The sequence below is a fragment of the Sciurus vulgaris genome (genome assembly GCF_902686455.1).
Source record: "Sciurus vulgaris genome assembly, chromosome: 1".
In the NCBI taxonomy this organism is placed as follows: domain Eukaryota; kingdom Metazoa; phylum Chordata; class Mammalia; order Rodentia; family Sciuridae; genus Sciurus; species Sciurus vulgaris.
Genome location: NC_136461.1, coordinates 73,848,853 through 73,874,581, shown reverse-complemented (window position 1 = coordinate 73,874,581; position 25,729 = coordinate 73,848,853). Strand labels below are relative to the sequence as shown.

General features: G+C 36.1%; 1 protein-coding gene across 4 annotated transcripts in view; it reads right to left on the bottom strand.

Annotated features, from left to right (window-relative positions):
• Positions 1 to 2,338: 2,338 nt before the first annotated feature.
• Positions 2,339 to 25,729, bottom strand: part of CLCA2 (chloride channel accessory 2) — a 42,332-nt gene continuing 18,941 nt past the window's right edge. Inside the window, exons 7-14 of one of the 4 annotated variants that reach the window (XM_079139547.1) lie at positions 23,642 to 23,872; positions 22,389 to 22,566; positions 20,935 to 21,041; positions 15,925 to 16,149; positions 14,314 to 14,584; positions 11,189 to 11,356; positions 6,294 to 6,527; positions 2,339 to 5,170 (exon numbers count right to left, since the gene is read on the bottom strand). In XM_079139547.1, coding sequence (XP_078995673.1) covers positions 4,728 to 5,170; positions 6,294 to 6,527; positions 11,189 to 11,356; positions 14,314 to 14,584; positions 15,925 to 16,149; positions 20,935 to 21,041; positions 22,389 to 22,566; positions 23,642 to 23,872 — 1,857 coding nt within the window. In that variant the 3' untranslated portion in view covers positions 2,339 to 4,727. Of the gene's footprint in view, positions 5,171 to 6,293; positions 6,528 to 9,785; positions 9,979 to 11,188; positions 11,357 to 14,313; positions 14,585 to 15,924; positions 16,150 to 20,934; positions 21,042 to 22,388; positions 22,567 to 23,641; positions 23,873 to 25,729 lie in introns of those variants that run through there. The other 3 variants (XM_079139548.1, XM_079139550.1, XM_079139549.1) reach the window with 3 other exon arrangements.

The window sequence follows — 25,729 nt, the reverse complement described above, 5'->3', positions numbered from 1 at the left end:
GAAGACTGTCACAAGATGTGGGTCTTTAACCTTAGATCAGAACTGTGAACCAAAATAAACTTCAATTTTTTAAATAAATTTACCAAGCATCAGGTATTCTCTTTCATCTTAGTAGTGCAAAATGGATTAATACACAGTTGTCATGTATTCTTTATCATCTTTGATTTTATTTGAGTCTTCTCTCTTTTTTCTTAGTGTAGCTAAAGATTTGTTTTTTTTCAAAATAACAGAATGAATTAAACAACATTACTCTATGTAAATTTATGATTACACAAATGGTATGCCTTTACTCCATGTACAGAGAAACAACATGTATCCCATTTGTTTACAATAAAAAATAAGTAAATAAACAAAAAAAGCATTTATAACATATTTGCAAAAAATTACCTCCATTATGGATGACTTTATTTTGAAACCCCAGTGGTTCTTTCATTGTATGTGCAAATTAATTTTGAAAAATGAGCCAATCACACATAATATCAGTATAGTGATGTATTTTATACTTTTAGTGTATAATCTCATGGAGACTAAGTACTGTGGTGGAAAAATATGTCCTTAGCACAGTGTTTGTTATGGGATAGACCATCATTAAATATTTGTTGAGATAATTAAAAAAAAAAAAAGACTTTCATTTTGTTACTCTTTTGTTTTAGTAGGCTTTATTTCATTTGTTTTTGTTCTGAACTTTATAATTTCCTTCCTTTGGGATTGAGTTGTTTTGTTTTTCTAATTCCTTGGTGCAAAATTCAGTGGTTTATTTGTGATCTTTCATCTTTTTGGATGTGGGCATTTAGTGAAGTTCATTTATCTCTTAGGACTGCTCTTAATATATTCCATGGGTTTCAATAGCTTATGTTTACATTTTCATTTGTCTCAAGAACTTTTAAATTTTTTGTTTAATTTTTTTCCCATTGACTTAGTGGCTATTTAAGAGGATATTGTTTAATTTTTATCTATTTGTAAGTTTCCTGAAGTTTCTCTTACTATTGATTTCTAGCTTTATGCCACTGTGGTCACAAAAGATCCTTGATGTTTTCAATCTTGCAAATTAGTTAAGACTTGCTTTGTGACTTAACATGTGATTTGTCCTCAAGAATGTCCCCTGTGTAATGGAGAAGTTTAAATTTGCTGTTTCTTTGCTGATTTTTGCTCTGGATGATTTGTCCATTGCTGAAAGCATGGTGTTAAAAGTTCCCTACCGTTATTGTGTTATAATCTCCCTCTTCCAATCTATTAATATTTTATTTGTATATCTTCCCTGTCTTCAAATCATCTGATTCTTCTGTAGTACCAATCTGTTATTAATCCATTATAAGCATGTTTTTCATATACTTTATTTTTTAATTTGAGAATCATTATCACTTTCCTTTTAAGAGTTCCCATGTCTTTCTTGAAATTTCTCTTCTCCTTATCATTTATATTCATCTTTTCCTATAGTTTCTTTATCATATTTATCAGTTATTATTAACTCTTTGTCTTCCAACTTCAAATCTACCTAACTTTTTGACTCTTCCTCCATTGACAAATTTCCTACTTGCTATGCCTAGTAATTTTTTTATTATATCCTTACTTCTTTCTGAGTTATGTTTTAGCATAGTTAAATTGTTGCTGAATCATCTTGGTTTAAGACTTTGTCAGAACCGATCTAAGATTTTCTCTTAGTTCTAGGGCATAACTCTTAGGCTAGGGACATAATCCTCATCCCTACTGTGGCCCTTCTGGAATTCCAGTGGAAACCCAAGATGCCAAGCTCCTCTGTTAGACAGAGATGAGGTTGAATCCTAAACTCTTTCTCTCCAGAACTAGGCAGTAGCTGAAATACTTGTCCAGCTCTTGGTTAGCCTCTAAGCTCTTGTTTTCCACTATATTCATTTGCAATTCAGGACTTGTCCAAAGATTGAAAGAATGCAGATTTGGGAAGTTCTCCCTCTGTGGTTGCCTCCTTTCTGGGATCTCCTTCCTCAATTTCCAACTACACCAGCACCCCAAAACCTCTACTTCTAGCTTGTTGACCCAGTAAGAGTGCTGCCTTTTACTTGAGCCCTGTCCAGATACTCCAAGCAAACTGGGGAGAACCTTCAAGGAAAACTGATTAAACATGGAGCACATAGGCTTCTTCCCTTTTCTAAAGGGCCGTATCTCCTCCAATTTCTACCAACTGTGTGTCTTGTGTCTTCAGGAAGGTAAATTTTGTCCAGAGTTATAATTGTTATCAGCAAAAGATTAGCTGCTTGGGAGCAACTCTACCATTATTGCTGTTGGATTTGTCATATTTTTTAATGAGTATATAGAGATCAGCTCTTCCAAGAATAATTACATTGTATCAAAAGATAAAGTGTAAGCAAACATACATTTTTATAGATCTTATGATAATTGACATGCAAGTACAAAGGTATTTGGGGGACACATAAAACAACCACCTGCTCAATGTGCCAGCTACATCAACAGCCATTGAAAAATCTCCTCTCTCCTACTTTTCTCTATCTCTCATTGAGATTTAATCTTACTCTATCTACTATCACTAAAAGAGTTGGGGAAAACATGGGAAAATGTCCTTTTCAATTTCCAGAACAAGTTTCTATCTACTACAGAACAAAGTCTATTCTGGCATTTAAGGGCAATAATACTTTCCTCTATTATCTTCATTCCTTTGACTTCTCTTCCTTCTCTCAGATAACTGAGCTTCTAGTTCACTTTTTTCCTGCTCTTGCAAACCATGGTCAAACCTTCAATGATGTTATTATTCATGTTGCGTCCCAACATTATTCTCAAGTTGGTAACTAACACTTCTTAGTTCCTCGTTCTCTTTGGCTCAGTTCTTCTCTATTCTTCTTATTGAACATCAGGGCCTTTACAATGACTCCATCCTATTGATTGCTGGGATCTCTAAATCAGCATCTTCCTACATTGACCCCCTTCATGAAATTACACTTTCTCTCCTGTTATGTTTGTTCATGACATTTACATCTTTGCTATCCCTTACTTTTCTCTCTTACACTTAACTAAGTCCTAGACTGAAGTCTATTTGTTCCATTCCTCCACAGACACAGCAGAAGGGGCGGGGGGCGGGGGGAGCAAATCAATCAAGTTACTTTAAAGCTAGATTCTCTCCCCTGTTAATTGATCTTAAAATAGTTAAGAATTTTAAGGCCTAATTCTGGCATCTTCTTAAATAGGCAGAGTAAAGGAGCAGTCCAGGAACCTGGCTCTACTTTGTATAGCTCTGCATTCACCAGCACAGAGCTTTGATTACTCATTTAACTGTTTCTTTATGTCTGTAAAAGAAGGAAAATATATGAGGACTTGAAACCCATCAGAGACCTGACTCTGTATTTTACTAGCTCTGTTTTAAACCACAGAGAAGCAAATTCCAGACTAGTGGGTGTAATAGCAATAGAGGGAGGAGGGACTGAGTGTCAAGCTGGGAACTGCTAGAATCTTGAGGCTCCTTCCTTGAAGACTGAGGCACCATGAGACTCAGAAGGTAACAGGTCAGATGTGGGCTGCTGTGTAAATTATCTGCAGGTAGCCTGGGCAGAGAGATTTGATGGTTGCTTTCTCTCCATCCCTGCTGAGTCCCTCTTCAAACATTCTCCTCCAGTCCCAACTCACCACATTTCCCTCCCTACTACCAAAAACTGATCTAATTTTCATTTTTAATTGGTCCTGGTTATAAAACCAAGACCTCTTCTACACTATTACTCATATTTATTCAATAAAATTTTAAGCTCTTTAGTCAGTACTGTTTTAAAAACTGAGAGAAAGTAAAGTTAGGTGAAAAGAGATTTTTATTTTGTTGTGGTCTGTACTGCCCTTTTCCCCTGCCCTAGATGGAGAAAGGATTCTAGACTCTTATTTAGCCACAGGATAGAATATGATAGTCATTTCCAAAGGTCAGTCTCTTCCCCATGACCTCTTCTTTGGTTGAAATAGAATAAAAGTGTATGCTCTATATATGTATTAAAATAGGCACAGAATAATGACTTTCATTCCTTAAAGTCTATGAAAGATAAAACCATTTTCATTCAATTGTTCCCAAGGCAATAACTTGGAAAGCCACTTTGATGGGAGTAGAAACTTATAAACAATAAATTCAATAGATCTTTGTTAGAAAACCAGTATGAAGAGACAAGGATAAAAGCCACATTTTAAGGTTACCTCTTACTGTGAAAAAAAGATCTCTGAACATTAGTGGTGGGATTTGATCTGTATTGCATTTAACCAAATGGCAAGAGATAAAGAACTTTATAGTAGTGGTTTCACATATAAGATGTAGCTTGAGTGTCAGTCATAAACAAGCAAACTGCTCTGCACAGATAAGGAAAAATGAAAGATTAATCAAAGTAAACAATTGCCTCATATAGACAGTTACACTGCATAATTCAGACCTAACTCCTATTTCTGTACTTGGAATTATTTTTCCACTTCAATAAAACCATCTTTTCTTGACTCTGATTCAACTCTGCCCTTGCATTTACCTTTAAAGACATTACCTTGAAAAATAATTAATGTTATTTTCCTGAAGCCTAAGGGTTTTCTAACTCATCTCTGAAAATGACTATTATGAAAATATGTCCAATAACTATGTAAAAATAAGATCTGCATTGTATAAAAACATAATGAATTTTAATATAGTTTTATGTTAATTTTACTTTGAGGGTGTATATTTGCAAAGTGCAAAGGCCATGGGGCTTTTATCTAAGAAGGAAAGTACTCTATATATTCATTCATAGTAATTTTGTTCCATTCTCTTTCTTGTCTGCTCTCTTTTTCCTGTTTAAAGTATAACGCATTGCAACTATAATAAGGCAAATGATTCCTATCAAACTTATTGCTATTAAAACTCCTTTCAATATAAGAGAATCTCTTCCTAGTACAGGAGCAGAGTTTGGGGAAATAAACAAAGATAACTGGGCAATATTAGATACAGCAGACTTTAAAGAGTTCCTATCCATTGCTCTCATGGCCACGTAAATTCTGTGATTTTCTTGTGTTTCTCCATCAGGTTGATGTCCAGGTCCGTTTATGAAAAGTTTGGGTAAGAATGTAAACATCTCCCTGGTGCCAGCTTGTTGAGGTTTTAGTTCTGATGTATTTACTAAAATGGCATTGTTAAAGTCATCTTGAATATGCTGTAGGATGTTACTCATTCTTATTTCATAGCTTGTAGCTGAAATTAAAAGCATAAATAGAGGTGTTAAGTCACTTTGAGAAGTTTTCTAGCTTATTAGAAATGACTAATGAGAATAGCAATAAAAAGTAAAAATGTTTAGGAATAAACATAAAAAGAAATAAGAATAAGAGCAAAATTTTAAAACATTTCATAAAAGCCCATACTAAAACCTGGGCATGAGCACTTGTGTTTTTTGAAAGCAGGATGTAACATAATAAAAATGTTATTTTTCTCTAATCTGTTATGGAAATTTTATGTGATTTTATTAAAAGTGTCTCTGGTTCTTGCTTTAACTAGTGAAGTTTATTGTAAAGTTTATATGGAAAACAAATGATAAAATGGTCATACAAAGTCTGAAAGATAGCAGTTCAGGAGAACTAATCCTTCTAGTTATAAAAATGCCATAATGCCTCCATAGCTCAAATACTGGCACTAGTATATGATAGACATATTTAAAAAATAGATCCATATATTCAGGAAGTTAGCATATGATAAAGGTAAAATTCAAATTAATGGTGGGGGTCTACAAATATTTCTTAATAAATGGTGTTGTGCCAATCAGGTAAAAATTAGGAAAAAGATGAAGTAGGTGGAGGCCTGGAAGTTAGCATGGTCCTTAGAAAGGGAAAGTAGAAGGGGTGCCATCAAGGTGCACCCAAGAATGGGCAGGGAGGACCCAAATCTGAGGACTACTCTCAACCTCTGTAACAAAAATGATGGCCAGAAGTGGGAGAGGAAAATGCACCAAGATTTGCATAAGTCATAGGAAATAGTTCCCTAAACCTGACTTATAAACACAGGAATAAATATTCACTGGAGAATTTTCAGAAAACTAGTCACTTCCAGTTTTTGGAAACACATGCTCTGTAATGCAGAGCCCATTTCTGCTGAATAGACCACCTTAAATGTGTGGTGTTTATGTCCCCAGTGAAGATTTCTGTGTGATTAGTGCCAGTGAGTCTACCAGGGTTTATTCACTCCTGGGGCAGCAGACTTTTTATGGCAACCTGTAGTTTTTTCAACTCCAAACCCTAAAGCTATTTTCACCCAACTAACCTTTGGCATAGTAATTAGAAATACTGTCTTGTAGAAAAATACATAATGAAACCAGCAAACATACCCTGCCCCTGATCGAAGTCTTCTCCAGGTGCTGTCCAAGACAGGGTCACTTCCTCTTCCATTTTTACAGCTTTCAGGTCAATAATTTTGCATGGTGGAAACACATCAGGATGGGGGCCAGCTGGAACTCCCATCACTGAAAAGGAGCCCCCTGAGCTAACTCGGCTGAAGCCCCACTTTTTCTCCTCCTCACTTCTGTGCACTAGTTTTCTTGGAACATTCATCTGAATATTACCTAAGATATAAAAGAAAAGAATAGCCCAAACAACGAATTACAAATCTCCTGAACAGCTTGTTCTTAACAGATTATTAAGAGACTTTTAAAAAGCTTTTTAAACCACTTCTTTAGAATAACTGAGTTTATGTATCCATTAATTCATTCATGCATCCATTCATCACTCCTTAAGTATTTATTGAGGGCATATGCTATGCCAGTAATCACAGACAAAACAGAATCCTGCATGGAATTCTCAGTTGGGTTAATCGTATTAGTACACACACATTTATAATCGTGATGAGGAAAGAAGGCAAAGGGGCAGAGTGCTGTCAAAGAAAATAGCTTGAGTCCATAATTTAAAATGATATCAAGCAAATGACATTTGAAGTTTTCCTAAAGGTTGAGAGATCAGTCCTGTAAAGAGCAGAGGTTAAAAAAAAAGTCAGTCCCAGGTAAAGGGACAAGCTTGGGTGAAAACTCTGAGGTATGCAAGAGCTGGGCAAGGTAGAAAAACTAAATTAAAGAAAGGAAAGGGGATTGGATAGAGCTCAGTGGTAGAGTGCTGGAGTAAGTAGTATATGTGAAGCGCTGGATTCCATCCTCGGCACGGCAATCAATCAATAAATAAAAGAAAACAAAACAGAAAGAGGGGAGAGAATAGTCTGAGATGAGACAGGGCAGAAACTTATGCTGGACTTTGTAGGCCAATGTGATAGGTCCCTCTGGCTGTTCTGTAGAGACTGGAGTAAAGTACGGCCAGCAAGAGGGACACTCAGAGAACCATCAATAGTTCCGATGAGAGAAGATGGCAGTTTAGGACAGGCAAGAGCAGTGAGAGGAGGTGAGAAAGGTTTCAAGATGTATTTTGGAGACAAAGCCAACAAAAGTTGATAATAGATTTATATGTGGAACAGTGAAGGAGATAAAGATGATTTAAAAAAATAGCTCCCAGGAGAAAGAGACCAAAATTAAGTAAAATGGTTTATAACTCTTGTAAAATACCAAAGAGTCTGTTATCTATGAATTTCAAGCTCAAAAAGGGGTTTGGGCTAGATTTAATAATTTTGAAATTATGAATTTGGAGGACATGGCATGTACATATTATTAAAGCCATGTGGATTAAAGAGATCACCTAATAATAATTTAAGCCTAATGATAAGTAGTATATATTGAATATTTACTATGGGCCAGGCACTTTTTTAAGTACCTCGTGCATGTCAAATATTTAGTTTTTCTCAGCAAAACTATGAGAAGTGTAGTTATCGCCCCCATTTTTTTATATAGATAAAACTGAGACTCTCAGAAGCTAGGTAACTTGCTCAAAGTCACAGTTCAGCACTGTGGCTCCAGACAGTAGAATGAAAAAATTAGGATTAAGCTCCTTTAGAAAAGGAGGAGCTAGAAAAAAGGCTGAAAAAAAATTCCAAAGAATAAGAGGTAACCAGGAGGAGACAAATGTTTTCTCTGATATGCGAATGCTAATTTACAATAAGTGGAGGACAGGGAAGAATAGGGGTACTTTAGATTAAGGAGAGGAGAGATAAGGGAGTGGACGAGGCACAGGGGTAGGAATGATAGTGGAGTGAAACAGACATTATTACCTCATGTGCATATACTACTGCAAGACTGATGTGATCCTACAATACATATAATCAGCAGGGTGGGAGATTGCGCTCCATTTATGCATGATCTATCAGAATGTACAAATGCATTTTACTGTCACGTACAACAAATCACAAAAATGAAAAAAAAAAATTTTAAGAAAACAACAGTAACAAAAAAAAAAAAAAAAAGGTAACCAGGAGACTGTGGTATCATGGAAACCAGGAAACAGCAAGGAAGAGCTCAATCTGCTACCAGACACTGCTGAGATCAGGGAAGATGAGAACTGGAGTGTGTCCTCTGGACTTGGCAGCAGGTGGTCATTGGCAACTAGAGGCAGAGCAATTCCAGTGGAATGATTTGAGTGGAAGCCATATTGTGACAAGGAGAGTAGTGAATTGTAGGTGAGAAAGTACAGTCCAGAGACTATGCACCAAATAGAAGAAAAACTGGTCCAAATCTTCATCATGTCAGTTTAGAACCAGACTTCCTTACCCTGACTCCCAAAACAAAAGAAATAAAAGCAGGAATCAATAAATGGGATAGATTCAAACGAAAAAGCTTTCTCTCAGCAAAGGAAACAATTAACAATGTGAAGAGAGAGCCTACAGAGTGGGAGAAAATCCTTGCCACATGCACTTCAGATAAAGCACTAATCTCCAGAATCTATAAAGAACTCAAAAAACTCTACACCAAGAACACAAATAACCCAATCAATAAATGGGCTAAGAAAATGAACAGACACTTCACAGAAGAAGCTCTACAAGCAATCAACAGATATATGAAAAAATGTTCAACATCTCTAGTAATAAGAGAAATGCAAATCAAAACTACCCTAAGATTCCATCTCACCCCAATTAGAATGGCGATTATCAAGAATACAAGCAACGATAGGTGTTGGTGAGGATGTGGGGAGAAAGGTACACTCATACATTGCTGGTGGGGTTGCAAACTGGTGCAACCACTCTGGAAAGCAGTATGGAGATCCCTTAGAAAACTTGGAATGGAACCACCTTTGACCCAGCTATCCCACTCCTTGGCCTATACCCAAAGACTTAAAATCAGCGTACTACAGTGATGCAGCAGCACCAATGTTGATAGCAGCTTAATTCACATTAGCTAAGCTATGGAACCAACCTAGATGCCCTTCAATAGATGAATGGATCAAGAAACTGTGGTATACATACACAATGGAATATTATTCAGCCATAAAGAAGAATAAAATTATGACATTTGCAGGTAAATGGATGCTAAGTGTAATAAGTCAATCACAAAAACCAAAGACCAAATAATCTCTCTGATAAGTGGATGATGATACATAACTGGGGGGTGGGTAAGGGAAGAATGGAGGAAGGATGGATTGTGTAGAGGGAAATGAGGGGTGGGGAAGGAGCAGAGGGAAGGAAAGATAATAGAATGAGACAAACATCATTACCCTATGTACATGTATGATTACACAAACGGTGTGACTCTATTTCATGTACAACCAGAGAAATGAAAGTTGTATCACATTTGTGTACAATGAATCAAAATATAATTAAAAAAAAGAAAGTACAGTCAGTGGGTTTTGATTAATTTCAAGGGACAGGATGACAGGGAATAGAGAAGTGAACGGTAGCTGGGAGGTGACCTATAACTTTTTTTTAATATGTGAGGTAATAAAACATACTTGAATGATGCTCAGAGAGGACAGTAGCCTGTGACTGTGTGAGGAAGAGTTCTCAAGGCCCCTGGGTGGAATCCAGAGTGGATCCTGCAGAGACTTGGGAGAGAAAAGGAAGGGGGCAGATGCTGCTGTGTCTGGACATTTGATGGTGTGAAAATAGAGCAGCTCCCATTTGTCAGAGAAGTGGGTGTCCAAGGAGAGCTGAGAAAGTGAATGCTGTTCACAAGTAGGCATGGCAAGGGAATCCCTTTTTTTTTTTTTTTTTTTTTTTTTTTTTTTTTTTTGCATCTTAAGGGCTATATAAAGTATGCAGAAAGCCATAGTTGAACATTTCTAATCTCACTATACTGATATTTGCATCCTCTAAACTCATGGGTTTTAGAGAGATACACAGATCAGTCAGTTGCCCAAAACTCCTTGATAAGAATCAGCTCTTCTATTTGGTATCCCAAGTTCCTAAGCTTAGTAGGCCTTCAAAAATATTACATTTAAATTAACAAAGGGAATATCTATTTTGAAACAAACTATTACATCTAGATATTAAATCATACCTATGCATTAAACCATGTTACCTTGCAAATTGGTTTTGAAATAATTCAAGTTATTTTAAATACAGATGAGAGTGAATTATGTGTGAGGAAACACAAACAAGACCAGGAGATGCAAATCCAGTGTAGCATCTTGATTAATTTCTAATGGGAAGTACACACTGAACAAAAAAGTTATAGAATCATGTTATGGAATAGTCCAAGTGATTGATTATAACCGTTGAAGTACATAAATAATAATCATAAAATCAGTTTTGAAATTGTTTTTAGAGAGTCTAGAGCATCATTCGTTTCTGTTTGTTATATTTTAACTCTTATTACCCATTAGGAACTAAAATAATGGTGTTTATTTTTTTTAATACATATCTTCTATTTATTTGGCACTTTTGTCTGACAGAAAAACAGAACCCCTTTAGGAATCACTCAGTTGTAAATCCAAGCTTGTACTTATTCAGAAACTCATTTCCTCTGTAGATTATCTGGATCGTTTGCTTCCTTCTTTCAGCTGCTAAAAACTTTTCTTGTTTCTCTTGCCTAAACCTCTCCAGGGGAAATATAGGAGCCAGAACTTAGAAATCTCAATAAGCCTTTTTATCTCTTACTAATTCTGATGAAATGATCACAAGAAAGAGGTCAAAGTAATTACTAAAATGAAGGTAGAAGTGGTCTATGGGAATGATTTATTATCTATTATCCACGGCCAAGAATCACGGAGTATTGAGAAGATAGTCAACATACTATATTGATAAAAGTACAAAGAGTTTTGAAATTCCATCTGTTTCACACCTCTCTCCCTTTTTCATCCTCCCTCCTTGCTCCCCCAATACACACACACTCAAATTAACAGTACTAATTATTCTTACCATTTGCTATGTAACCTGGTACATACATAGCATGACTTCCTGGGATAGAGGCTATGGTGTTTATGCTGGGAGAATGATTGACATGCACTTTCAAGCTATATCTACCATTTACAGCAAAGGAGAAAAAATACCTCGAGTAAATTCCATCATTTTTTATAATATCAGCACCTGTATATATAAACAAAAAATTCAATGTCAACACGTCATCACAGTTGATTGCTAATAATATGCTACTGAAATAACATTTCTCCTTATTCTTTTCATTTTAGCATCTGTTATCATGATTATTACTATATTTTTTTAAATCAGGTAAAAACTAGTCCCCATAATTTCTTCCTGTGATCCCTTAGCCTCTGAAAACTTATTTTCTAAAGGTGAGTGAGCTATACCTACTGAAGTTTTAATGAAACACTTAAAAATCATCTTTAAAGCTTTCATTCCTATCATTGAAAATTGATCCTAGTCTTCCATAGAAACCAAGCACAGTTTAAAACTTATTTATGGTCACAAACTCTTTTGAAATAATAGCTACTCTACTCCTAAGAAATAAATATGTATGCACATATACACATTTTCATGCAATTTTAAGTTTGTGAATGAACTGAAACTGTTTAAGAACATCTGTTGAAAAAATTTTTTTAAAAAACTGTTGCTTGATAAAATCATATGGAATTGCTTAATTTCCTCATTAGAGAGTACATGGAACTGTTCTAGATTCTAAGGGGATCGATGACCTGGAGTTTGGCAGCTTTGGTTCTGTCCACAGTGCCATGCTCCACGGGGCATGCTGAAAGCTTTGCCAGTGCTAGGCTCCCTTCCTTTTGCACTGATCCTCAGAGAGCAGTTCAATTCAGAGTCAAGTCCATGACTGAATGGCAGGAATACCTAGACCCCAGAGTGGCAGGGGGACCACCAGCTTAGCCCAAGTACAAGTCACATTCATCATTCAAGTGCAGGTGGCCTTATTGGGCAAGCAGCTTGTCCATCCCTACAGGTCAGTTCAGTTCTCACACCACACTCCTGGCCCTGAATCCCAGCATTATACCATTAATAAAGTGCTGTAGAATCTTCCTCTTCCCCACTGCAGAGGTAGGCTCCTTAACAGGAAAAAAAGTATAGTATATTTAAGTAAAAGAAGTGCTAAACATCTTATTATCAAGGGTAGATTTAGAAATTTTTTTCTATTGGAAATAAAATTATTAGTGATTTAATGACTAATAAGATGGCTTATCATTGTTCAGAAATTCGAAGGAAAATCTCTCCATCACAAATTCACCACTGCCACCTTTTAATCACTGGGGTAGAAAGAAAAGGGGAAAGAACATTGGCTTGGGAGTTAAGAAGGCTGGCTTTAAGGTGTAGATCTGCCACTTAGTAACTTTGAAGCTTAATATCTCACTTTTATTATCTATAAAATGGGGATAACTTATCATACAGGGTTGTCAGGATAGTTACCTGAGAGTATGTATGAGAAAGTACACTGTAAATTATAAAGCATTTTGTGAGTATAATTTTATTATTGTTCATTAATTTTGCTTCTCAGATAAATATTGCTTCTATTACAGAAAGTATTAGACAACTATGCACATGTGTGTTCAGTGTTGGGATGAAGATTAAATTTACTCTTTGATGATCTAAGCAGTATTTTTCAAACAAATGAAATGATTCAAGAAATAAATATAAAAGCCTATTGAACTGAATCAGGTAATTTTCCCTAAGAGAACAGTATCTGTTCTCCAGGCCAGTTTACAGGCTGGAGCAAAAAAGAAACATTCTGTAAAGTGCATATTTGGACTGTACATAACAAAATGAAAACTTAGGCCATGCATAAGCAATCAGAACACGAGATGTTCATTTGTCTCCATTCCAACAGGCAAACAAGAAAACTTCTCTGGTATCCCTCTGAGATGAAATTGAACTACAGTCCTCTGAATGAACTTTATTCATAAATGTCATACATGATTGCAATGGTAAGCTGCTCTACTAAAGGACTGCCAAACCAAGAGTCTTGGAAAAAAATTAACTTTAAAATAACAGAGCAAAGGCATGTAATTTTATTAGCAGATTAAATATTTGGGAATACCAATATAGACTGTAAGGTCTATTATCATTCTGAGAATTCAGTTTAGGAAAAGAACAGAATAGGGAACAGGAAATGAGGAACAAGAAAAGAGTCTTAAAATTTAGTCAGAAAGAGTCCAAATGCTGCTGTTTGCCTGGTTGGATGCTCTGTTGTCCATATTGTATAATAAGGGGCTCTGAATTCCATTTATGCAGAACAAGAGCTTTGAATTAGCTTTTTTTTGTTTTACTTTGTATTCCCAGTGGTGGGGATATCTCTATTTTGATTCCACTAACCTGCTGGCATGGTCTTCTTGGGACCAAGTCACACACATCAAAGGCACTGCCTCTGACGGTGCCAGAGATGTGCTGTGTCCTCTCATCCACCCAACTACCTGGCCAAAGAATAGTCCAGAGCCATGTCATGAGTCGCAGTTCAATTTCCAATATTTTCTTCACAACTGGGTCCAAAGGGAAAATATGGCTTAACTGTCACTGCACATCCCTTCTTCATCCCTTCTTGAGTTTTCATTTTCTATTTTAGCTGTCCGGTCTGATTATTATTATTATTATTATTATTATTATTTTTGAGGTGCTGGGGATCGAACCCAGGGCCTTGTGCTTGCGAGGCAAGCACTCTACCGACTGAGCTATCTCCCCAACCCACCGGTCTAATTATTGCAGTGAAAAAGTAAAGCTGGTTACTCTGAGAGAAACACAGGCACGTCATAAGGATGAACAATTCTGTTCATTCATGACCCCATGAAGCAATAGCGACTGGCGTCACTGGCCATATGGAAGCCAAGACCAAGGGGTTCAGTGGCTTCCTCCCATCTTTTGGCAATCAAGGCACAGTCACTCTGAAGAGCCTCACAGGGACTGTTTTCTCAAGTTAGCCTGCAGCTATTCAGTTTGTCAATGATTCTATGAGAATTTGAGAAGATTGAAAAAGAAAAACAAAAACACTTGAATTAAAGAAATTTAAAGATAAGCTTGTATCAGTGCAATTTCACCATACACGGCAACTCTTGTGACCTGTAAAGCACCATGACATTCCTGATTACCTGCTCCATCATCAGAAAGTTTCAGCATGACAGGATCTCCAATCTCTGGCTCAATCGTCGCTGTGACAGTGGCATTAAGAATGGGATAAAACCCTTTTTTTACATTTGCATAAATTATCATGGGATGAGGAAAATAGGTGCTGTCTCTTTCCACAAAGGCTTCCACAGTGGCTGGGGGCACAGCAGAGCTAAAGGCGCGGGAGGCCACTGTCACTTTCAGGGCCTGAGGAGAATGGTGTGTATTGTTCAGGGTGTATGTCCAGTGCCCAGGCTGCAAACAAAGGGTTTTTGTTTTATAAAGTGTGAGGGAGAAAAATGAACACTTAATTTTAAATCATACATCTAAGACCTTGAGGGTGGGGAGTTGAGATGCCATCACCTGTACAGCCTTCTTTGTTGGAATTCATGTGCTCTGCCATTTTCTAGTGAAGTCTGATTTAAGCATTGAGATCACCTATCTATCTGTTCTTGTTTTGGAATCATAACATTAGTAACAGATGAATGGCAGGAATCTCCACATCAAAAAGATTTCTTCGGTGTTTGGTCACAGGGCACCTAATCCAGACTAAGGGGTCAGGCAAATGGAGCAAGAAAAAAGAATAGCATCAACCCTTGTGCTCAGATGTGAAAGGAATACAATGAACTGCAGAAAAGTTCAGTAGGATCAGAGCATAAAGTATTTGGCAGGAGGGTCAAGACAGGTTGATCAGATTTGCCCTTCAGGATGATCCCTCTGATAGAGGTGAAGAATGAATTGGAGGGATGCCAGTTAGAGTCAAGGCCAGTTGAGAGGCTGCCAACAGCACGGGGACAGGGATATTGTGTGTGATAAGGCACGGAGTTCAGGCAGTACAAGAGCCGATCTAATCAATCCAGTGCCCTGCTTAGGACTTTCAGTGGTTCCCCTTCATCACCAGGATTTGAGCCCCTCTTCCCTTTACTGCCCTGCAAAGCCCTTGCTGACCTGACTCGTCATTCCCCATCTCCTCCCTTCACCTGCATTCCCAGTGTATGTGTTACTCTACGTACGTGTGTAAGTTCATCCATATTGAACTACTTGCAGTTCTGTGAACAGCAATGTTCTTTTTCTCTGAACCTTTCTGTGGCCTCTTTATTTCCCATATTTTATCCATTTTAAAGTCCTCACTTCCAGGAAGCATTTCTCCTTCCCACCCTTCTGTATGCTCTGATAGTACCGGGTACTTACTTCTATTGCGGGATCTTATTGTAAAGCACCTACAAAACCCAGCACATGGTAGGTGCTCAAAAACATGTGTATTGCATTGTTCATGTTATAAGTTCTAGGTAGAGAATTTTTCCTAAGCATATAGAAAAGTATGTCCATATGGGTTACATAAAGAAGGATGAAAACTAGAAAAAAACGAGAAATATTAATTTCCATTGTTGAAGTTAGAAGTTTTTATGCAATATTTAAAGTTCTAAACTTTAGTTGCTCCTCTTAAATTTTTAACGTTCACAAAGAATTTTCATAAATTCCAAGTTTTGATTTATCAGAACAAAATATCCTTTATGGACTTCATTTAATAATGTGATTCAATTGAAAGTCAATTGACTAAATGTTGTTATTTTAAACAACCTCATAACACCTACCTTGGCAGTTCCTGGGATCAAAAGCCTAGCTGTCCGAAAAGTTTGATTGATGATAAAATTAATTGTGGAGTATTTTCTTCCAGTAGGATCAAGTAATACAATCTCAGGGGGACCACTGGTCTGCCACATGACTAGGAAGATAGTGTCATTGCCCATGCTGTTATCCATAGTCACAGTGTTTTTCAATTGATGGTAAGGTCTAACATTTTCACCCATACTTTCAAGCTGTTAAAAAGAATATATATGTGAAAGTTACTAGTATATATATATATACTAGTAAAAAGGGGGAAATGATTATATATATACTTTTTTGACAAACAAAAATAAATTTGCTAGAATAAAAAATTTAATTTTGACATATAAATTTTTCATATAAAAATACTTTGCCAAAGCAAAATATTATATAAGTGGTTCTAAAATATTTTGTTGTAGTTAATCCAAGTATCACTTCATTATTCTTTTTCAAGAATGATGTAGCTGTTCTCATATTATCTCTCATCAGAATCAACATTGGCCTCAGATCAGCAATTATAATAACAAACTTTTAAAAATTTTGAGAATGTACTTAAATTGTTTTAATTTTTAAATATACATCCAGATATTTTTATAGATTTAAATATGAAGAAAATTGAGTTTTGGTACATTTAAACACAATCATAAGCCATTTGAATAAACTATCTTCATACGAGTGTGTGCATCTGTATGTGTTCAAATGTGTATAACATGTACAGTGCATACATGTGCCTGGCAATGTGCTAAACACTTCATTTACATTGTATCATCTGTTCTTTATGAAAACCTTATGAGACAATGCTGTTCACATTTTACAGATGAGAAGCCTGAGGCCAAGAGAAGTAATTTGCCCAGTGTCACACAGCAAAAACATGGAATAGGATAAAACCCATGTGGGTTGACACTAGAGTTCCTGCATCTACTCACTGGATATTCACAATGGATACAACTCTGTAAATAATTTTTAATTACATTTATTAAAAAATTAGGAGTGCTATAAAATTGCTCAAACCTAGAAAAATCATATTGGTGGATGGCAGCAAAGGTATTGTGGATTGTTTGTTCCAGTCAATTTCACAAGTGTTTGTGTGCTGCACTCTCTGCTGGGCGGTGGGCTGCTGAAGGGTTTTTAGGGGTGACTCCTGTCCTAGAGGGTCTAATGATGTGTGAACAATAAGGAGCAGCAGCCAATGTTGGGAATGTCAAGGCTAATTTGAGACCATATGAAGAATATTTTATAGTAACTTTGTTTTTCATGTTTTTTTTTCATTTTTTTTTGACATTTGATTTTATAACATGTTAAAGAGGAAGTTAATAGGGTATAAAGATTTTGGAGAATTAGCAAGAGAACTCTTTGTGGTCTATAATATATATTGTCATTTATAATTCACAGTTTTACTTTATCTTTTTTATTTAAATTTATTTTTAACTGATAAACATAAAAATTATACTTATTTATGGAGCACCATATGATGTTTTGATATAGGTATATACTGTGTAATGTTTAACTCAGGTGAAACATTTTATCTCCTAATTTATCATTTCTTTATGGTGAAAACTTTCAAAACCCTTTCTTTTAGTTGTTTGAAATATACTGCACATCATCATTATCTATAGTTACCCTACCACGCAGTAGCACAGCAGAACTTCTTACTCCTAACTGAAACTTACTACCCATTAATCAACCTCTTCCCATTTCTCCCTCTCCCCTACTCTCTACAGCCTCTCTACACCCTTAACTTCTATGAGATCAGCTTTTTTATGTTCCACCTATGAGTGAGATTATGTGGCACTTGTCTTTCTGTGCCTGGTTTATGTCATTTGCTATCATGATCCCCAGTTCCATCCATGTTGATGCAAATAACTGGATTTTATTCTTTTTTATGGCTAAATAGTGTTCCATTGTATACATGTACCACATTTTCTTTGACTGTTCTTCACTTGATGAATGCTTAGGTTGTTTCCATTTTTATACTATTGTGAATAGTGCTGCAAAAAAATGGGAGTACCAGTAATCTATCTGACATCCCTATTTCATTTCCTTTGGATATGTGCCCAGTGGTGGGATTACTGGATCATATGGCAGTTCTATTTTCAATTTTTTTAAGAACTTCCAAGCTGTCTGAATAATAGTTGTACTAATTTACATTCCCATCAACCCTGTGCTAAGTTTCTCTTTTTCCAGATCCTTGCCAAAATATGGGATCTTCTATCTTTTTGATAACAACACATGTGATATTTCACTGTGGCTTTGGTTTTCAGCTCCCTGATGATTAGTGATATTGAGCACCTTTTTATGTACCTGTCTTATTTTGAGAATTGTCTATTTAAGTCAATTGCCCATTTTAATTGGATTACTAGTTTTTATTTCTCTGTTGAGTTTTTGAAGTCCCTAATATATTCTGGATATCAACCTCTTGTCAAAAATATATATTACAAATATTTCTTCCATTCACTAGCTGTCTCTTTATTCTGTTGATTTTTTCCCTTTGCTGAACAGAAGCTTTTTAGTTTAATGTAATCCCATTTGTCTATTTTTTTGCTTTTGTTTCCTGTGGTTTGGGGATCTTGTCCAAAAACTTCTTGCCATTCCAAAGTCTTGAATTATTTAGCCTATTCTTCCTTCTAGTAGTTTCATAATGCTGGGGAGTGATATTGGCCAAATTTTATTGTTATATTGTGTGCAATATGAATATGAAATAACAAATTCCATCATTTTGTACAACCAATAAAAAGTGTGGAAAATAAATAAGTAAATTTGGCAAAAAAAGTTTTGCATTCAAGCTTTTAATCCATTTTGAGTTGATTTTAGTAACTGGTGAGAGATAGAGGTCTAGTTTCATTTGTGCATGTGGACATCCAAGTTTCCCTGCACCATTTATTGAAAAGATTGCCTTTTCTCCAATGAGTGTTTTTAGTGCCTTTGAGGAAAATCAGTTGGTTATAGATGTGTGCATTTACTTCTGGACTGGCTATTCTTTTCCACTATGGCCTATCATATCTTGGATGTGCCATGTGCTATTGAGAAGTATGTGCATTCAGCAGTTAGGCTTATTTGATTAGGGTGAAGTTTAACTCTGTTTCCTTGTTGATCTTCTGTTTGGATTGATGAAAGTAGGGTATTAAATTCCCTTCTAGTCTTGTATTGGAGTCTATCTCTCATTTTGGGTCTCTTCATATTTGCTTCATGTATTTGGGTGCTCTGATATTAAGTGTGAACATATTAAGGATTGTTATTTCCTCTTGCTGAGTTGACCCTTTTATCATTATATAATGATATTGCTTATCTATTTTTATCACTTTTGTTTAAAAATCTCTCTTATGTGATGTAAGTACTCCTGCTTTCTTTTGGATTCAGTTTGCATAGGATACCTTATTCTGTCTGTTTCCTTAGAGGTGAAATGAGTTTCCTGTAAGCAACATATAACTGGGTCTTCTTAAAAAAAATCTATTTAATCACCCTATGCCCTATAGTTGGATAATTTAATCCTTTTACATCAATGTAATTGATAGGTAAAATCTTACTACCCCATTTTGTAACTTGTTTTCTATTTTTTTCTTTTTTTTTTTTCCTCTCTCTCTCTCTCTTGTCTTCTTTTGAGGTTAAGTGGTTTGCTCTACTAGTGTGTTCCGATTCCTCGTTTATTACTTTTGGTATGTCTGTTAAAGATTTTTGCTTTGTAATTACCATGAGGCTTACAAAATATATCTTTTGATAATAAGCTATTATGAAATGATAGCAAAATAATACGGTTATAAAGACAAGAAAATAAACAAAAAAAAAAACAGATAATTGAAACTCTACACTTATACTCCATTCCATTCCACAATTTGTATTTGATATCTCATTTTACATATTTCTATATTGCCTATCTCTTATCTTAATGTACCTATTATTAAATGTTTTATATTTCAGCCTTCATACTACAGATAGGAATGGTTTGTGTCCCACGTTTACAATATTAGAGGATTCTAAATTCATCTGTATAGTCATATGACCAGTGAATTTTATACCTTCTGATGTTTTCCTCTTACTCAGGAACATCTCTAGCTCCTAGTTTGAAGAACTCCCGTTAGCATTTCCTATGACAACTCTGGTAGACATATATCCTTTTAGCTATTTCTTGGGAATGTTTTTATCTTGCAACTTCATTTCTAAAGCTGGGTAGAGGATTTTGAAGTTTTTACCTTCAATATCGTGACATCTCATGTTACTCTCTTGGCCTGTAAGGTTTTGCTAAGAAGTCTACTGTCAGACAAAGTAAGACACCTTATGTGTAAATTGTTTTTCTCTTGCTACCTTGTGAATCATCTGTTTATCTTTAACCTTAGAGAGCTTCATTATGATATGTCTTGGGGCATTTTTTTTTTTTTTTACTTCTAACAAAGTGGTTATTGCCTTTACTGTATACATATCACCTTCATGTTAAATATTTCCTAACAATGTACTGAGTTCATTGTTTACATCAAGTCATTAACTTGGGAGATTCACTCACCATCTGTAAGGAAACTGAAGATGAAATTCTGTTCAAAACATTATTCAGTTATGTCCAGAATATCTTTAAAATAATCAGAAAAAATTTGGTCCTTTTAAAAATGGCTTAATTAGCAAAGAAGCAAAAGTAAAATGCCATCTGGTTGGTGGGAAGTTATCATGGAACTGAAACTAAATAGTTTCTTATTTTTCTTCTGGAACCTTGCCCTCACCCCACCCCCACCTCTACTTGCATTTTGAGCCACGAAGAAGTAACTCTCACACACTTAGAAAAACAGAAGTAGTAATTATAGAAAATGGCTCCTAGAGAAGTGCAGGCATCACCTGGCTCTTGTGACACCAAGGAGCTCAGAAAAAGCCTTCTACACACAAATGGTTACATACTGTAATTAGGTGAATGGAACAATTAGCACAATTCATCTATTTCCCTTGCTCCCCTCCCCCTTCATCAATAAATGCAACATTGAGGAAATGCTCCTCTGAAAAATCAATACAGTATTCACCTGCATACTCTGCTGAAAAATGTCTCCAGTTCCAGAGGAAATTCTACTGAAAGCATCAATCATGCTATTAGAGTTTGATTTATCCGGAACGTAGAACTTTAAACCTCCTGAAATAGACATTGGGAAATTAACTATAAAAATGGATAAAATAAAATACAAAAAATATTAGACCTTTCCCAACAAACTTTCTTTGTATTAGAGTGTTAGTTTCAGGTAGGAGCTTGACTCCCTGTGTGATGTCTTGTATAGCTGCATGGTAAGTGGCCTTAGCTGGTAGTTTTTTTGTTTCTTTTATTTTATTTGCTCTAATTAGTTGTACATGACAGCAGGATGCATTTAAATTCATTGTACATGAATGGAGCACAACTATTCATTTCTCTGGTTGTACAGTCATACCATTCATGTGATGGTATGAGTACCTAGAGTAATGATGTCAATCTCATTCCACCATCCTTCCCACTCCTCTGCCTGCTTCCATCCTCCCACTCCCCTCTACCCAGTCCAAAGTTCCCCCATTTACCGCCCCCCCCCCCCGCCATTATGGATCAGCATTCACATATCAGAGAAAACATTTAGCCTTTGGTTTTTTGGGATGGCTTATTTCGTTTAGCATGATATTCTCCAGCTCTATTCATTTACCTGCAAATGCCATAATTTTATTCTCCTTTAAGGCTGAGTGATATTCCATTGTGTATATATATATCACAGTTTCTTGATCCATTCATCTATTGAAGGACATCTAGGTTGGTTCCATAGCTTAGTTATTGTGAATTGAGCTGCTATAAATATTGATGTGGCTGCATCACTGTAGTAGGCAGATTTTAAGTCTTTGGGGTATAGACCAAGGAGTGGGATAGGTGGGTCAAAGTGTGGTTCAGTTTTTTCTGCTCTGTTCACAGATGTATTGTCCAGGCCTAGAATTCTGCCCATTATGTCAGAATTAAACAAATACTTATTGAATAGTCTTGGAATCATTGCAATTCCTAGATAACTTAGGGTAATTGCTATCTATTTATATTGCTACATATTTACATTTATGTTCTGAAACATCACTTTCAAAAATAATTCAATAAATCCTAACTTTCAGTGGTCAAATCAGCATACTCATATTTTACCAAATATAAGGAATATGAGATAAATTTATCTGTATTTCATCTAGAATTAAAAAGGATATGTATCTCACAATACTGTACCTGTCCTTATTATGGACATTAGTGCAGTTAGTTTTAAACATGTTTTTTAGCTCCATGATTATACTCCTTAGTCTGGTTTAACAAAGAAATTATATGAATATATTTTTATTGAATGCATTTAATTTGGACATTCTAGGGAAAATATAAAGAAATCAGCAAAATTTTGGTATTTTTTTTAATTAAGTGAGCTTCATGGTTATGTTTTGAATATTTGATTTTAAAGGACATGCTCTAGCAGATAAGTTTTTAGACATTTATTACCGGTAAGATGTGATAATTCCTCCAGTTTTCCCACCACAGATGAGCCCAGGGCAATGGAGTGGACGGTTGACCCGCTGCTGAGTGCAGTGAGCAAGCAGTTGCCAATGTGCTCATCACCTCCACTGGTCACTAATATGATCACAGAGCCATAAGCTTTGCCATTCAGTTTTTCAACCACCTGAACATAGAGTATCAGTCATTTCAAAGGAAATATATTCAAACTGTCTTATTGAGCAGGAGCATTCACTCTCATTCTAAATTACTTAAGAGTGGGAAACAGGCATCTTGGAGGTCCTCCTTGAATCCTCACACTCTGGGCCATCCCCACTCGGTCCTCACCTCACCCAATCTTAGCACTCGTCACCCCATGTGCCACTGCCACATTGACTGTGGGCGGGGACTTCTGTTCCAATACCATGATGTGTCCATAGCTAAGAACAGCGTCCCCAGTAGAGGATATGGGCTTCGTTACTGTACCAGAGCTTGCCTCTGAGACCCGCAAGTGACAATTAAGATGCTTAGAGCAGTGTTTCTCAACCTTGGCTACATATGAGAATTAGACAAGGATATTTAAAAAATTTTAATGGCCAGATCACGGCCAGATCAATGAAATCAGAATCTCTGGGGGTGACACAAAGGCATCGGTTGTTGGTGGTGGTTTTGGTGTTGGGAATTGAATCCAAAGCTTCAGACACACAAAGCAAGTGTTCTACTACTGAACTACCCCCAGCCTCTAAGTACTTTTTAACCAGGAGACTCCAGTAGACAGTCTAGGTGGAGACATAACTTGGCTATAGGCATCCTGAGGTCTTGTTTGCTACCAGATGCTTGACACAGGCTGCAGCTCAGATGCTTGTTTAGAGAGATTCTGACATTCCTGAATGTCAGACACATACTCATTTTGACTAGAAAAATCAGGGGTTACTCTGGCTACAGTTGGGATAGACTCAGAATAAACAGGAACAGTTTAAAAATTGCTCAGATTTTTAGTCTCTCATTCTTGTCCATTGTATTCATTTGTTTGTCCATTCCCTCAATAAGCATTTACCAAGCAACCATTACATGCTTTGTAAGGCACAATGGTGAACAAGACGTAGTCCTGGATTTTAAGGATAATCCATTTTTGCTCTCTAATAACTGAAGCTGGAGTAACCACATGGTAATAGATTACCCCTAATCAGAAGGAACATTAAAAAAACAAAAATGGAGGAAAAAATAATGATGGTGATGAAGCTTAGTATACTCTACTGTACCTCAAATCCTTTCTTAAGCCCTGAGCACATGCTGGTTTCTGCTTCAGCTGACACAGTGGTAGGCAGACGTGAAACCAGCAGCTTTCGGTCATCATCACTGTTAATTTGTTGTAGCTGGGCTCGGATCTCTCCTTTACCATCAAAACTGACAATGCCCACAAAAGAATGAATTTCAACAACCTGCATCAAGTAAAATTCAGCTGCTTGTTGCAGTCGAAGAAGTCTGTCAGCCTATGTCCCAAAAAGAAAAAGAAAAAAAAAAAAAAAATAGACAGGTAACATTGTCTGAATTGTAGACAAAACTATGGGTAAGTAATTAAATTAGCAAATGTCTCTACTAATTCTTTAGAAATGGTGCATTATAATTCTTTGAGTTTTAAAGAGTGACATAATACTAGAATATTGTTCTATTAATTGCAGACTCAAAAATGCATGTTTTGGGGGAAACAGGGATGGTTTGGAACAAGCTCTTTATAATGAAGAACACATATCTTCACTATTTCTCTCCAACTCAGAACCAATTGAGTCTAGGTTTGTAACCGCTTCTTTTAAAATTCAGTCTAGGTAAGAGGCAACATTGAAAAGAGACCCTGTGGTGGAGAGGAGTAACAGTCAGAGGACCCAATGTCTATCTGTATGTTGCTACCCTCTTTTACGGTGGTCATCTGTAATGTGAGGACAATAGTATCTGTCCTAATTATTACATTAGAATTGCTGTGAGGATCAACTTAGATATTTATGACAGTTTAAAGTGATATCAGTGCCCAGGTTTGTGCAGGTGATGCTACTGATTAATTCACAAGAGTCACTTGTTTGGAAAGCTGTGAGGAAAGAGAAAGGAGCAGCAAGCTGAGCTTCAATGACCAGCTGATCAGGGATGATGGTGATCTTTTTCTTCAATCCAAACAGCTCCTCTAATATCCAGACCTGCATTTCACACTTTTTAGTCCCACACATATCTTAATGTCCCATAGATGTCTCCAACTCTACACATCTTTCATTCCTAATCTTGACCTCTGTTCCCAATTAGCCAGAAACCTGGAACTCTCTTTTACATCTCCTCTTACCAACCCCATGATCTTGAACAGATTCTATCAATTCAATATTAATTATAGCCAGACCAATCAATGCCCTTCCTCTGATCCAGTTCTTCTAATGTTACCTCTTGGCCACAGCACACACTTTCCTTTCCACTTTTATTCCCCCTCAAAACCTAATAAAATGGATAGTAATATGCTGGTAAATATTTAATAACTGACTTTATGGCTAAAGAAAAATGAGCTCTGACTTGTAGCAATTGTCAATTTTTATGGGACAAATATTCCTACATGACTGATATTATTGAATGTAGAGAGGGGGAAGATTGTGTAGGAGCCCACCCTTATGGACATAGATCAGGTATCAGAGGCCTTTTTTTTTTTTTTTTTTTTTTTGGTAAAGGGCCAGATGGTAAATAATTTAGGCTTTGTGGGCCATTAGTTCTTTGTTCCAAGTACTCAATTCTGCTATTGCAGCAATAAAAAGGCATAGGTTATGTATAACAAATGAGTTGCTGTGTTCCAAACTTGACTTATAGACACTGAAATTTGAATTTCATGTAACTTTTATGTGCCATAAAACATTATTCTCTTCATTTTTTCTTAACTATTTAAATCTAAAATTACTCTTAGCTTGTGAGAGCCATGTAAAAATAATTAGTGGGTCAGACTTGACCCATGAAATAGTTTGCCAATCCTGAGCATAGATAAAAATAACAAATAGTAGAAGAAAATCAGAAAGTTATGAGTTTTGAGGATTTAGTATATTTTGATGTATTTATTTAATTGTAAGTTTACATAGATTAAATTTGTGTTTTGGTGTGTGTGTGTGTGTGTGTGTGTGTGTGTGTGTGTGTGTGTGTGATACTAGGGATTGAATAATTCAGGGCCTCGCACATGCTAAGCATGTGCTCTACCACTGAGCTATACCTCTGGACCCCTAGTTCAATTTTTAATAATAGCTGTCTGTTACAACTGTCTTTAAAGTTTCCTAAAAACTTAATAGTTGACTCTCATGAAAGCAGTTGTTATTATCTGTTTTACAGAAGAG